The following is a 16,232-nucleotide window of genomic DNA, read 5'->3' on the forward strand; positions in this document are numbered from 1 at the left end:
GATTCATAGTGAATAAGTTCATGTTTAGAAATATTCCGATCTTATAGTATGCAGCGCGACGCATGTCCTTCGCATAGGGCTGATCAGGCTGTTGATTGTGGCCTGTGGAATGTTGTCCCACTTCCTCTTCAAACAAGCTGTCGTACACGTCGATCCAGAGCATTTCAAACATGCTCAATGGGTGACATGTCTGGTCAGTATGCAGGCCATGGAAAAACTGGGACATTTTCAGCTTCCAGGAGATGTGTACAGAAATGTGTTCAGATCTTGCGACATGGGGCAGGGTATTATCATGCTGAAACATGAGGTGATGAGGGTGGATTAATGGCACAACAATGGGCCTCAGGATCACGTCACGGTATTTCTGTTCATTCAAAATGCCATCGATAAAATGCAATTGTGTTCGTGGTACGTAGCTTATGCCTGCCCATACAATAACCATCATGGGGCACTTTGTTCACAATGTTGACATTAGCAAACCGCTCGCCCACACAACGCCATACACGGTGTCTGCCATCTGCCCGGTACAGTTGAAACCGGGATTAATCTGTAAAGAGCACACTTCTCCAGCGTGCCAGTGACCATTGAAGGTGAGCCTTTGCCCACTGAAGTCGGTTACGACGCTGAACTGTAGTCAGTTCAAGACCCTGGTGAGAACAATGAGTACGCAGACGAGCTTCCCTGAGAAGGTTTCTGACAGTTTGTGCAGAAATTCTTCAGTTGTGCAAACCCACAGTTTCATCAGCTGTCCGGGTGGCTGGTCTCAAACGATCACACAGGTGAAGAAGCCGGATGTGGAGGTCCTGGGCTGCTGTGATAACACGTGGTCTGGGGTTGTGAGGCCGGTTGCACATTCTGCAAAATTCTCTAAAGAGACATTGGAGGTGGCTTATGGTAGAGAAATTAACATTCAATTCTCTGGCAACAACTCTGGTGGACATTCCTGGAGTCAGCATGCCAGATGCACATCTGCTGCATTGTGTTGTGTGACAAAACTGCACCTTTTAGAGTGGCCTTTTATTGTCCCCAGCACAAGGTACACCTGTGTAATGATCATGCTGTTTAATCAGCTTCTTGATATGTAAACAAATTTGTGCACATAATTTGCAAGAAATAAGCTTTTTGTGCGTCTGGAAAATTTCTGGGATCTTTTATTTCAGCTCATAAAACACTTTACATGTTGCGTATATATTTTTGATCAGAAACTATATACAGTATATATATATACAATACCGTGTGAAAACTCTGGACATGCCTACCTTTTCAAGGGTTTTTCTTTATTTTTACTATTTTCTACATTGTAGAATAATCGTGAAGATATCAAAACTATGAAATAACACATGGAATCATGTAGTAACGAAAAAAGTGTTAAACAAATCAAAATATATTTTATATTTGAGATTCTTCAAAGTAGTCACCCTTTTCCTTGATGACAGCTTTTCATACTCTTGGCATTCTCTCAACCAGTTTCATGAGGTAGTCACCTGGAATGCAATTCAATTAACAGGTGTGCCTTGTTAATTTGTGGAATTTATTTTCTTCTTAATGCATTTGAGCCAATCAGTTGTGTTGTGACAAGGTAGGGGGGTATACAGAAGATAGCCCTATTTGGTAAAAGACCAAGTCCATATTATGGCAAGAACAGCTCAAATAAGCAAGGATAAATACAGTCCATCATTACTTTAAGACATGAAAGTCAGTCAATATGGAACATGTCAAGAACTTTGAAAGTTTCTTCAAGTGCAGTCGCAAAAACCATCAAGCACAATGATAAAACTGGCTCTCATGAGGACCGCCACAGGAAAGGAAGACTCAGAGTTACCTCTGCTGCCTAGAATAAGTTCATTAGAGTTACCAGCCTCAGAAATTGCAGCCCAAATAAATGCTTCACAGAGTTCAAGTAACAGACACATCTCAACATCAACTGTTCACAGGAGACTGCGTGAATCAGGCCTTCATGGTCGAATTGCTGCAGAGAAACTCCTACTAAAGGATACCAATAATAAGACGAGACTTTCTTGGGCCAAGAAACACGAGCAATGGACATTAGACCAGTGGAAATCTGTCCTTTGGTCTGATGAGTCCAAATTTTATATTTTTGGTTCCAACCGCCGTGTCTTTGTGACACAGACTAGGTGAACAGATGATCTCTGAATGTATGGTTCCCACCGTGAAGCATGGAGGAGGTTTGATGGTGTGAGGGTGCTTTTCTGGTGACATTGTCAGTGGTTTATTTAGAATTCAAGGCACACTTAACTAGCATGCCTACCATAGTATTCTGCAGCAACACACCATCCCATCTGGTTTGCGCTTAATGGGACTATCATTTGTTTTTCAACAGGAAATGACCCAACACACCTCCAGGCTGTGTAAGGGCTATTTGACCAAGAAGGAGAGTGATGGAGTGCTGCATCAGATGACCTGGCCTCCACAATCACCCGACCTCAACCCAATTGAGATGGTTTGGGATTAGTTGCACCGCAGAGTGCTGGAAAAGCAGCCAACAAGTCTTCAGCATATGTGGGAACTCCTTCAAGACTGTTGAAAACGCATTCCAGGTGAAGCTGGTTGAGAGAATGCCAAGAGTGTGCAAAGCTGCCATCAAGGCAAAGGGTGGCTACTTTGAAGAATCTAAAATACAAAATATATACGTATATAAAAAGAGCACAAACGCTCCCAAAAATAGAGTGGACATTAAACTCCCTTGATTGCAGAGTGCATCTCTTTTGTAGGTCCTAGTCTAGTTAGACAGTGAATGATGCTGCCTGGAAATGAGACAAACCTATTCTGGAACTACTAATTCAGCAGGCTGTGTGGCTGTTAGCATTATGTTTGTCTCTGCAAGCACGAGGAAATAGTTCACCCTCTGTAGGAGTTCAAGGGAAACCAGACATGAGAGGAGGATATGGGGAGGAGCTGAGCACAAAATGCCACTCAATTTTGTGATTTAGACAGGAGGGAAAGCTGAAAACATAATAATAAAGTTGTTCTTAAATTGGCTTTGGTGCAGTATAAATCAGGACAATGCTACAGATTAGGACAGATCATTACACTATATTGGTTTAGCGCGTACACTACATGACTAAAAGTATGTGGGCACAGGCTAGTCAAACATCTCATTCCAAAACCATGGATATTATAATGGGGTTGGTCCCCCCTTTGTTGCTATAACAGCCTCCACTCTTCTGGGAAGGCTTCCCAGTAGATGTTGGAACATTGTTGCGGGTTCTCAGCCACAAGAGCGTTAGTGAGGTCAGGCACTGATGTTGGGCGATTAGGCCTGGAGCGCAGTCGGCATTCCAATTCATCCCAAAGGTGTTCGATGGGGTTGAGGTCAGGGCTCTGTGCAGGCCAGTCAAGTTCTTCCACACCGATGTCGACAAACCATTTCTGTATGGACCTCACTTTGTGCACAGGGGAATTGTCATGCTGAAACAGGAAAGGGCCTTCCCAAACTGTTGCCACAAAATTGGAAGCACAGGATCGTCTAGAATGTCATTGTATGCTGTAGAGTTTTTATTTCCCTTCAAGGAAACTAAGGGACCTAGCCCGAACCATGAAAACCAGCCCCAGACCCTTATTCCTCCTCCACCAAACTTTTGAGTTGGCACTATGCATTCGGGCAGGTAGTGTTCTCCTGACATTCGCCAAACCCAAATTAGTCCGTCGGCCTGCCAGATGGTGAAGCGTGATTCATCACGCCAGAGAAGTTTCCACTGCTCCAGAGTCCAATGGCGGAGAGATTTACACCACTCCAACCAACACTTGGCATTGCGTATGGTGACCTTAGGCTTAGGTCATGCCATGGAAACCCATTTCACGAAGCTCCCGGCGAACAGTTCTTGTGATGACGTTGCTACAGCGTTTGGAACTCTGTAGTGAGTGTTGCAACCCAGGACAGTCCATTTTGACGCTGTACGCACTTCAGCACTTAGTGCTCGTGTTTGCCTACCACTTCGCGGTTGTGCCGTTGTTGCTCCTAGATGTTTCCACTTCACAATAACAGCACTTACAGTTGACCAGGGGCAGCTCTAGTAGGGCAGACATTTGACGAACTGACTTGTTGAAAAGGTGGCAAGTTGAATGTCACTGAGGTCTTCAGTGAGGCCATTCTACTTCCAATGTTTGTCTATGGAGATATACACCTGTCAGCAATGAGTGTGGCTGAAACTTTTGAAGGGGTGTCCACATACTTTTGTTTATTTATGTATCTGTTCTTATCTCACTGTTTTACCATTTTAAAAGCTTAAACAGTGTTGACCATTTCTGTATTGCAGGCTATTTGCTGAGGGTCCAGGGGCCTCATTTATAACCTTTGCGTAAATTTCACACAAAATATCTGTGTGCACTATTTCTGAAAAATCAGGCGCGAGATTTATAAACTTGCCGCATGCCATACCCATGATTCCCATTATAAATCAGACCTGTCGTAAAACTATGCAGGGGCGGCAGGGTAGCCTAGTGGTTAGAGCGTTGGATTAGTAACCGTAAGATTGCAAGTTCAAATCCCTGAGCTGACAAGGTACAAATCTGTCATTCTTCCCCTGAACAGGCAGTTAACCCGCTGTTCCTAGGCTGTCATTGAAAATAAGAATTTGTTCTTAACTGACTGGCCTAGTTAAATAGGTTAAAAAAGGTTTTAAAAAAAACGCCTCCATTCACCTTTTATGGTGACAATGACAGCCTTTATTTGCTGTATAATTTGGAAATATTAGCATTAGGCCACGGCATGTAAAAAGACAAATTGTTGTTCAATATTTATTTTATAAATAGATTATTGGGTTTAAATGTCCCGCCTTGGTAAAGGCAATGATGCCGTGCTCTTATCACACAACAATACTGTAGCCGACTCATTCTGACAAACATTGTACATAAGCTACTTTCTGTTTCTGAATGAGAAAACAATGGCAAATTGTTGTGGACCTGTCAGCAGAACATTTGAATTCAACAATGGTTTACATCGACTTTTCCCCCAACCTAAATATGATGGACTGCCCACAACTTCTGCTTGAAAACTTTTGTACGTATGCAAGATTTATTACGCAAGAGGCGTAATGGTTATAAAGGGTAGCTCTGCACTGAAATGTCAGCCTGTAACATCACTAATTGTCTAACATGAGATTCAGGGGTGATGGATTTTGATAATTGTCTGCTCTGTTTGCTTTCTCTCTCTCTCACACACACACACACACACACACACACACACACACACACAACTAGTGGCATACCTCTGGGGCACCTTCACATTAACCCAGTGAGACAATTGACCATGGCCCTGCCGACTTCTCATAGTATTGAAATAACAGGTTCTAAAGCCAGTACATCATTGCCTCCTGAGTCCTGATGCAAACACATGAAATATTCCATATGTCTGTTAAGTGTAACACAAGGGATGTGAACTCCAGAGTACATAGGATATGTATCTAAAGGCTCAAGTATCTAGCTCTTTGAAGCATGTACGGAGACCTTCACGGCGGGCACATATGTATTACAGTTTTTCTCAATTGCTAAAACACTCAAACCCATTGGCTGAACAAAGTTCTCAGATGCCTGGACTCCTTTAGCTAATTATGCAGTCTGGTGTCAATACCTTAAACCATTTCACATGGTAAAACACCATTTGCAGATCTCACTTGGACTTTTCAGCAAAACTCTAAACACATTCTCATTCTCAAAACACATTCTGCACTCTAATGCACATGTCATCCATACTGGTAAACACAAGTGGCAACAATCAAACACAAATAGAGAACAGATGCCATTGATTAAACACGACCACTCAAAATTGATTTAACCTGTTTCAAATGATGCGACACAACCAATTTAAGCCAGTTCAGAGAGCAAACAGGTTGTTGAAGGTGGGAAGGAGAAAGTCTGAGAATGGATACTGTAGTACAGTGTATTGTAGGCTGTATACTGTACAATGGACAAATTGTATGGCCCTGAACAGTGTGCTTTTCATTTATTAACAGTACTGACTGCGCAATAGATTTTGACTGGTTGCAGGTTCATATCAACAAAGAACAAGAATTACAGTATCACAGAGACAAAGGACAAGTTTGTGAGATGCAGGGTACAGTACTGTAAAAATAGGGGTACAAGGAGGAGGAAGAATATAAAACAAAATTGCAAAGAGCAAAGCAGAATAGTAATTTCTGATCAATTTTGAGCTGCTATGATAGAACATGTTTTCGTTCATCAAAAGACGACGGAAAAATCTGAATATTTTTTTTGATTAAAAATGTACTTCTCCCTGAGAATTGTATGTTTTGAACAATGTGTTTTCTATTTTCCGGTGTATTGTTTACTGACTGCTTAAGAGTGTATATCATTTTGAGAGCCGTGTTTGATTTTGAACACAGGTAAAACTGTTTTGAGGAGAATGTTTTATTTTGCAAGAGGAGTAAGAGGTTATGTAAATAGTGCTTGTAGATGAGGTTTTGTGTTTACAGTTTTTTCCAACTGCTTACACACAAAATCTTTTCATGTCACACGATTTTTGAAACATCTCACTCAAAGTGCAAAACTACACACCAAATATCCAAAACCATAAGCTATTTCTCAGCCTTTGACTCAGTTGTCAATTGCATAAAACACTTTTTTCAAAAGACTACACACAATTCTCTACCTAAAACACAAAAATCTAACAGGAAGGGACTTGCTTTCCTTTTCCAAACACAACCAATCAAAATGCTACACTTATTCACCAGGTCACACACACACTCCTCACATGTGCAAACACTAATAGCTTAACTGATCACTAACCCCACCACTGCTTTACTGTAGTATAGGCCTATAAATAGGTCATAGGTCAGATTACCTGTTTTGAACAATGGATGCCAACAATGGACAGAGAGCAAGAGGAGTAGGAGGGAGAGGAAGATGAAGAAGAGGACGAGGGCAAAGAAGAGAAGGAAGGAGAGCCATCTCTGATGACATTAGGGCAACACTTGTTGATCATGTGATCAACCACGGTTTGACCATGAGAGAGGCTGGACTGAGAGTCCAGCCCAACTTGAGTTGATTTACAGTGGCGTCCATAATTCGAACCTTCAGAAATGAGAACAGGTATGCAACTATATAATGACTTTTTTAGCATTACAGTAATGTACTGTAAAATACGTATGACTGCATAGTATTGCATACACATTTGTAACTCTAAGCCATCCATTTACTGCACTGCATTGAATGAATTAGGTTGGTTATCATGCTGTACTACATTTTTTTGTACATTGTTTACAGTTCCTATGCTGAACACATACTGTGTTTGAATTCTGTACAGAGTGGAAAGGCAAAGACATCATGGAGGACGAGGACGCTTGTTTACAGATGTACAAGAGACTGCAATTATAAATATGGTTTTGGCCAACAATGCAATTAGGATTCGAGAGATAAGAGAGCATATCTTGAAGAATGACACCATATTTAACAACATCAATGCTGTAAGCCTGTCGACCATACAACGCATCCTCCAACGGCACGGAGTGACGATGAAACAACTTTACAAGGTGCCATTTGAGAGAAACTCTGACAGAGTCAAGAATATGCGACATGACTTTGTAGAGGTATGTTTGCAACACTACTTCCAGTACTTCAGACCATATTTACTCATCTGTATATACTTTTGTCTGTTACAGAGAGTATTGGAGCTGGATGCCCATGTAATTCACCATGAATTTATTTATGTGGATGAGGTTGGCTTCAACCTCACCAAAACCAGGCGCCGCGGAAGAAATGTAATAGGACAGAGGGCATTTACCAATGTCCCCGGACAGCATGGGGGTAATATAACTATGTGTGCTGCCATCACTCAAAACGGGGTCCTCCATCACAATGCCACACTGGGTCCGTACAACACCGGCCATATGCTCACTTTTCTGGATGCAATTTACACAATGCTTGTCCCTGATCCAGATCAGGAGCCTGCTAGATTTGTGGTTTTATGGGACAATGTTAGTTTTCACCGGGCTGTTCTGGTCCAAAACTGGTTTGCCACCCATCCACAATTTGTAGTTTTTTTACCTACCCCCATATTCCCCTTTTCTAAATCCCATAGAGGAATTCTTCTCAGCCCGGCGCTGGAAAGTGTATGATCGCCAACCCTATACCCGCATGTCGCTTCTCCAGGCAATGGAGGATGCATGTGGGGACATAGAGGGTGCCTCTGTCCAAGGTTGGATACGCCATGCTAGGAGATACTTCCCTCAATGTTTGGCAAGAGAAGGCGTATCTTGTGATGTGGACGAAGTATTGTGGCCAGACCCAGGCCGGAGAAGAGATGAAGGGCTGCTTAGCACTGGTGACTGCCCCCCCTACCAATTCCTGGACTGTCCCCCCGGGACCCCACACACACAATTGTGTTCTTTACTGTATTCTAAAGAATATTCTTTTGGTTTACATATGTTTATGGTTTTGTTGTATGCTACTGTATACAACAGTAATGTTTGGCCGAATAAATATTTTCTGTTTCTACATTGCATTGGTGTTTACAGTGTACTTGTTACCCCTCTCAGCAGATTACTTTCACTGTAGAACATTGTATTGAAATGTAGATATAAGCCTATGAAAGACCAAAGAGCTTTAGATTTAGAACAACAGTGTTTACTTGGTATATCCAAAAATGTACTATTATGAAAGCAGTGTTTGCCATTTGATGCAAATGCTTCATTCTGACATGTGTTCATGGCATTTTGAATGCAGTGTTACATTTTGAAGGAGATGTGAGGCATTTTGCATTTTGTGTGTGCAGTTTTGGAAAACGTGTGTAAGCAGTTGGAAAAAAACGAATGTTTTCAGGAAATGGAGCAAGGTTTCAGAAATTGTGTTTTAGCAATTGAGAAAAACTGTATTATTATTTTGTTTACCTTTATTTTAAAAGGGAAAACATATTGAGACCTAGGTCTCTTTTTCCAAATGTGCCCTGCACGATACAACACAAATATACACATTATACACAAAATATACAAAGAATACACATTAAAACACAAAACTACAGTCCTGTGAAGCACAACTAAAACATCACAAATCACCTAGATAAACTGTTACATTCTTCCACAAATAAGTCCACAGTCAATACTCTAAACTGGCCTAGCGGCAGCAGAACATTAAGATGAAAAATATTCCCGAATTTTGTTCCAGCAACATGGTGCTTTAAAAATCAAAGCAGCTTTACCTACAGTGTAGCTCGGTGGAGAGACCCTAGGAACCTCAAGAGTTAGCTAATCCTGTGAACAAGTTAGGCAACTCAGCTGTCTATGTCAACAGCAATGCTAGATAAGATGGGAGTTTATGAAGTAGGGCCTTGTAAACAAAAAGGGAATCATGTAGAGATATATGGACCTTTAGCGAAGTCCAGCCAACCTTTTTGATCCAGGATGCAGAGATGAGTATCAAAACTGTCACCTGTCACCAGTAGCTTACTATGACCAACACTCACAGTGAGACTACAAACCACAATATCTGTCATCCATGGGATTATAAAAAGTGAAGAAGTAAAGAAGAAATAATGTATTTCAGCATGTGCTATACAGCCATAATACTACATGCCTCTGGTCACAGATACATATGGAGCTCAGGTTTCAGGATTAAGGGCTGTAATTCTTACTAGAATCTTGATCCATTTTAAGAACTACAACCTCTAAAATCCATGTCAACATTCCCACAGGTCATCAAGCTGTAGTATAGAGTGAATTATTTGCATTTGTTATATACGTAAGACATGGATGTGAAGCTATGCCACAAATGAAGAACAACCGAGGTGTCGAGATTGAGATTCTATTGAATAAATATAACAAATAAACAATATTATCCTGCCCCAGCCATTGAACAATAAGACACCGTATCTACAGCATATTCAGAATTTCAGAAGATGTATATTGGTCCCACAAGTGTTACATTTTTCTATCTCAAGAACCTCCCTCACAGTTGCATAGTAGGCAGAAATTATTCAACATACCAAAGCAAAGAAAATTGCATATCTAAGTAAATGTGTTTAAGTGAGCATGGAGCATAATCTCTTTCTGAATGAGGCTCATTTTTCGTTGGTGGGCCCATTGCACTTCTTTTCTCTAGATTTATGACGAGAGTAACGAGAGTAACTCCTCACTATGCAGAAATCGCTCCACCATATCCTGGTTGCTAAAATTCGAATAGTTCGCCTAATTTCAGTTTAAGTGACAAAACAAGCAAGTACAGAGTAGAGAATCATTGTACCATCTAAACTGCTGTGAAATATATTTTCCATAAACAAAAAGATTGCCTTTTCAACCGTTTGAAGCTGGTGTACAAAACCAAAAGATGTATTTCCATGTGAATATTTTTTGGTCACCCAAAAGGTTAGATATTGCAGCTTTAAATTTGATGGGTATGGGGGTCAATCAGTATTATAAGGAAAAGTCTCATCATCATGGATATATCCACATTCAAAAGGTCCCTTTGTTATTCGTATGGGTAGCCTCTGGCTAGAGGTTGGTGACATGTACTACCGTGGTTTAAGATTACATTTCTTGCTAAATAAGATTTATCGACTTCATCATTTTCTTTACGGATTAGCACCTACTCCAACCTCAACAGACATTCAATAATGCAATAAGACAAACATAATCTCCCCAAAATTGTATATATGCTAATTTCCAGGAAATTGTCATTGAGATGATTTAGACTTTTTTTTAAACAAATGCTTACGTTATTTGCCATACCCTGCCCAAGCCTAGTGCCCAGTGTTATGCTATGCATTGCAGCATCAGTGTGCTTGTGAAGACTCACTCCAGCAGAATTTGTGCTATTATCTGCGGCACCACAGAGCACTTACTTCCTCACGATAGCCGAAGCATCCGCCTTTTCAATCCAGAAAAATGGATTGATAAAGAGATGGAAGAAGGTTTTTTTGGACTATGTAATCTCTCCCTCAACAGGTCTTTCTTAGTCAAATGCACAGCAGCTCCAGAGTTCCTAGGACTCCCTTGGGGCCTGGGATTGCAGTCGTTAAACAGTTTGGAGAGCAGGTCAAGGAACAGCCAGATAATCCAGTCCATCTTTCCCCGATATCCTTCCTCTCTCCTCAACCCTCCCTCCCTGGTTCTGTCTGAATAATGCAGACTTTGGGATCAGTGGCAGCTCCCCTGACAGACTGGACTGGGAAGCAGCTGCACCTATGAAGCGCAGCCTTTGAGCTGTCACGCCCCATCTCCAGCTAAGCAAATCGGTTTAAACAGGAAAACAGCATTGTGCTCTTTCCCAAAATGTCACACCAAAGAGTTACTGCGAAATGCTTGATGTATTACTTTTTGCAGTTGTTCAAGCTGAAACCGGTGCAGGTGTGTTTGTGTGGTGCCACTCTGGAAAGGTGCAAAGGCCTTGAATGTGTCTTCCCACCTACCGCTACACATTACAGGAGAATTATTAATTTGTGTATACTAAGCTAATAGTGTTCTTTGTCACACATGACTTACCATCACCATATGAAACGGCATTCGCAATGACCACATTTTCTGTAATGTAATAATTTTTTGTATTTATTTACTCAAGAGGAAGGACCCAGGCAAACGGTTTAGAAATGATTATTTTGCCCCCAAAAATGATTGCATGATTTACTATGTCTTCGGCACGCAGGTCCCAGCAGTGAGTCCTCCGACTGTCACTGAAAATGATTGATTATCAATCACTCTAACCATGCGACAAATTGGTAAATAAATGTGATGCCGTGGATAGCAGGCGACGCAGACACCGAGACGGAGCAGCGAGGCCTATAAAAGGCAACTGGTGCGCTCTGCCAGGGGCGACGGGGGAGCAGGAGCGTGCTAGGGAGGCAGAGAGGGTGAGCAGACAAACAAGAGGCTGTCACTGACTTCATTGATTTCACTGCGTGCCTTCAACCTTTACAAACTTCCTGTGTGCACTCACAGCTAAATATTGGTTGACGGGATCCGCAAAGCAATGTTATTTCACTGTAAACAAGGAGAGGTCTTTGGAGCTTACTCTCATCGACAAATATACATGGTATCGCTAGAATGTGTGTTTGTGTAGTACAGAGACCAGACAGTGTCAAGTGCATGCTACTCATCTGAACTGCATGAGTTTAGCTGTCGTGGAATTGTATCTACTCCTTTTCTGAAGGAATAATCTCTAAATTGTTGCACCTGTTAACCAGGGAACTGAATATGCTCCCAACATACAGTGCTTATTGGTAATCTAATAGCATCTCCTTGCAAATTCTTCAGGGAAATGACACAGAAGAATCTACAGTATACTGTATATACTTGAGAAAATCTTGTCTCAATATGTTTTATGAGCTCAGAGTGGAATGCAGTCGCAGTATGAGCTTGCTTTGCGTTCTACCTTTCGGCAGGGCCTATGCAGCCAAGGAACACCTCATATACTGTCACCTCTGAGTATATGTGTTATTTTGTTGCACCATAAAATATTTTGAGAGCCCTTCTAAAACCCATCATCTTACATCTTACAATGCCTCAAAATGAAGGCTTGGAGAGAAATGAAGAGAGGCCGCAGTGCACTCAGTATGGAAGATGAATAGCACTTCCCAGGTAGGAGTTTCTGGGAACAAGTGGGTTTAGACCCATGGGGGAATACAACAGAGCAGTAAGAGTGCAATTAAAAGGAGTGAACTCAAACTAGATTAGTTCTTGAGTGGACAGACATGTCCTCAACACATACCGACATTCAAACTACACATTCTGTTGCTCAATTTGTAGGAAGGCTATTTTCAGTTGTGTTTTTCATGGAGGGGATTGGAACATACCATTTCCACAAAAGATACACAGTTTGGCAAAGCATTGATCACTGGCACTCACACTCTCATACACAGACAGGGACTGAGTGACTATCTCAGGGCATGCATGTCAAATTGTGTGTGTGTGTGTGTGTGTGTGTGTGTGTGTGTGTGTGTGTGTGTGTGCTCGCGTGCGTGCTCGCGTGCGTGCGTGTGTGTGTGTGTGACCACTCTCAGTGCTACTTCAAAAGCAGGATGATTGGGGAAAACTTGTAAAGCAAGTGTGCCTTCTAGTGGTGACTTGGGAGGACTATTTCACATGGGATGTGTGTAGAGTTACATTGGTACCTGGTAGAAACGAAAGTAAAAACGAAAGCAACTTACGATAGAAGATGTATTCAGTGTAACTTGACCAGATCTTGTCCTCTGTGTGTCGATTCACGGAGGACGCTGTGACTGAAGAGTTACAGGCAACCATCTGGAAACCACACTCTGACAGGATGTCAAATGATCTCTCAAGGTGTTTGAACTTCAGGTAAAACCTGGAAGTATATCGATCCGGTGTCCTGTCTGGGTCTCGACTCTCATTCAAGGTCTCGCCAAAAACTTCCTTGGCTAACGCGACCCTCCCACAAATCAAAATCCGCGGGACCCTTCTGAATTTGGCGTCAGATTGACTCTCTCTGCCCACTGTGCAAGAGCCCCTGTAACCAACTGTAATGAACCCACTTTTTCTGTCCGCCGGGACCAGTGATGACGGCGGACACATCTTGTGGTCGCTGCCATGAGAACCATCTTCAAAATCACTGTGGAAGTATTCGTCTGGACTGTGTTTTAAATCTTCGGGGGTCAATAGTTTGACCATGTCTGACAACTGAAAGTACTCCGCCTCTTTCCTAAGCCTCCCCTTCTCTGGAAAATGGTCGGGCAGTACAACTTGTTTGTCTCTGAGGAAGTCCAGAACATATCGAAATAAAAATCCATCTCTGTCGATAAAATAGCGTCCCTTAGGGTCCCGCGCCAAGTCGTTAGTGGCATCTTTCTTGGGTGAGAATATATTTCCCAGCAAGGAATTCGGGGTGCTTACTAACGTTGCATGACGTGTGTAATACACCTGTCCCCCAACATTTAATTCTACAACATCTGGGAAACTATTCTGAATAGATCCTTGGTCTTTGGACGTAGGGTTAGTCCTACAGTTTCCACTCAATGCCATTGTCTCCGTCATGATTGACTAAAAACTCCACCGAATTTTAGATGGAAACGGTAGATTGATGTCCAAAAGTTGCTATTTTACTTGTACTAAAACAAGGTATATTTGTGTTTAAAATGTAAAATTAAACACACTGAACATAAATTATGGCAAATTATTCTTATAAAGTCAGTCATTCACCTACCAGTCGCTGCAGTCTTAGAAAAATAGCATAATGGTGGATGTCCACGAAACCCACATCAAAAGATAACAGAAAAATAGTGTTTTGAGACTACAAAAATATATACAGACGCATCAAAGGTGTGTACCACAACAGCGTGCATCAGTTGCTCTGCCTCCATTGCCCATGGGAGAAAAACATTGCCGAGGGAAATGACTGTGGTTCATGAGAACCCCCGCGGCCAGATCACATAGAAACGTTGTCAAACGGAACATGAGCTGCCTTGCTTCTGTTTGCTAGAGCAAAATGAATAGCTTATAGATGGCCCAATACTCTACATAAATGCCCAAATATATCTACAACATATTCAATAGAAAAACTCCTCACAACAACTTCTGAAGTCCAACGGGAAAGATATCGTTATCACCGGCGTTTTATCTCTAACTTCCTTTGAACACGAGTAACTTCACAGAGGTTGCATCCACTCCGCCCTGATGAGTCCTGTAGTGTGTCCCCCAGTGCTCAGATTGTGCTGTTAGCGGTCGGAGGAACAAATTGTGTCATGGTTGTGGGTGCGCTGAGGCTGCATAGCGGGAGCTGTCGGAGGAGCTGAAACGATTCTCCCCGTCCCCTCCAAGCAAGGCGGTGCAGCGTAAAAAAACAACGTCTCAGCTGATGTTGCCTCAATGGTGCAGGGATAAACCATAATAGGTAATAAATAATTACATCATCTTAAAGGAATATACTGAAATACATATATATCGTATATTGAAAGCTACCTTTCACCTTTTTTTTATGTCGACCTCTGATAAAATTACAGTATAGGTTAAACTTGTGCCAACTGAAAATTATCCAACAAGATTACGTTTCAACAGCCAACACCCAATCCGAGTGCAATCATTTCTCCATTATCTTAGTCCATAATAGGTTTTTGTGAGTATTTAAAACGGAAGCGATTTCAGGCTCGAAAAGAATGGACCATGGTGTTGTCAACCATAGTAGGCCATTATGATAGAAATAAATACTTAACAGCATTGTACTTGACTGGTCTGGTGTGGCAAATAGCTACTGCCTCAACTGTTAACATTCTGATTATGCAACAGCGCCTCTTGCAGTTATGTTCGACGCTCTTAAATAAAAAATAATTTCAGGACCATGGACAGCTCCACCAGCTCACAGGCACCTTGCATGCAACTCCAGTTTGCGGCACGTGCACATTTCAGCATTCTGTTTGTTGAAACTCAACGTGTTGTAGACTGTCTTAATGTCTCTAAATTTGTTGATACGAGAGTGGAAATAGTTATCTTGGTTAGAGCGTTGGACTAGTAACCGGAAGGTTGCAAGTTCAGACCCCTTAGCTGACAAGGTACAAATCTGTCGTTCTGCCCTTGAACAGGCAGTTAACCCACTGTTCCTAGGCCGTCATTGAAAATACGAATTTGTTCTTAACTGACTTGCCTAGTAAAATAAATAAAAATAAACAAGGCAATTATTGATACAAAAAATAATTAGGCCTACTTTTTCACAGACAGGGCTAAATGCTATTGGTTTTATAAGCCAAGATTGCACAAAGTACCCAACCAAGTCATGTTGGGTATAACTCCACAATATGTTCAAGATACCTTTATCTAGGCATCCATTTCATAACAAAAGGTAATACTGCTACTACTTTATTAGATATAAGTTCACTCTTTGGATTTGGACTTGATTGGACATGGTTGGCCATCCCAGCAGTCATTGTTAATGGGTGTTCATATTGCCCATTATCCCACAAGAACATTTTACTGCAGTGGGCTAAATTAGGGTCACACAGAGTGTTTCTTAGTAGTCTTAAAACAAATCTACTTTGAAACAAAAGCATACACCTCACACACATGGTTATGGGCTTTAAAAAGAAGACACCTGTACCATGTCAGATAAGGAAGTGAAATGTATAAAATGTTGTGCTTGCATCCCAATATTACACTTTATATACATCACAGAAGACTGAAATATAACAAAACCGTTTGACATATAAAGAATTTTTTTTTTTAAATAGAAAATGTGGTGTTTCTAATATTGATTATTTATGAAATTATGAAAAATATGAATAACATCCACCCATGAGGCCACTAGGTCATTTGACTGCAGGA

General features: G+C 41.5%; 1 protein-coding gene across 1 annotated transcript; it reads right to left on the reverse strand.

Moving 5' to 3' along the window:
• Positions 1–763: 763 nt before the first annotated feature.
• LOC115104536 (BTB/POZ domain-containing protein KCTD16-like) lies at positions 764–14,112 on the reverse strand. Its single transcript, XM_065006807.1, has 2 exons — positions 13,112–14,112; positions 764–867 (listed from the first exon to the last, which is right to left on the reverse strand). Exons 1-2 carry the CDS (start codon positions 13,953–13,955, stop codon positions 764–766), a joined length of 948 nt encoding a protein of 315 aa, XP_064862879.1. The 5' UTR covers positions 13,956–14,112.
• Between the last annotated feature and the right edge of the window lie 2,120 nt (positions 14,113–16,232).

This window comes from Oncorhynchus nerka, linkage group LG22, assembly GCF_034236695.1.
Source record: "Oncorhynchus nerka isolate Pitt River linkage group LG22, Oner_Uvic_2.0, whole genome shotgun sequence".
NCBI lineage: Eukaryota > Metazoa > Chordata > Actinopteri > Salmoniformes > Salmonidae > Oncorhynchus > Oncorhynchus nerka.

Excerpts from the sequence above, each read along its gene's own strand:
- LOC115104536 (XM_065006807.1), bottom strand. The coding sequence starts at position 13,955 with ATGACGGAGACAATGGCATTGAGTGGAAACTGTAGGACTAACCCTACG. Across the intron at positions 868-13,111 it reads CACTGAATACATCTTCTATC|AGAATTTTGCAGAATGTGCA; the intron begins GTAAGTTGCTTT and ends ATGTCTCTTTAG.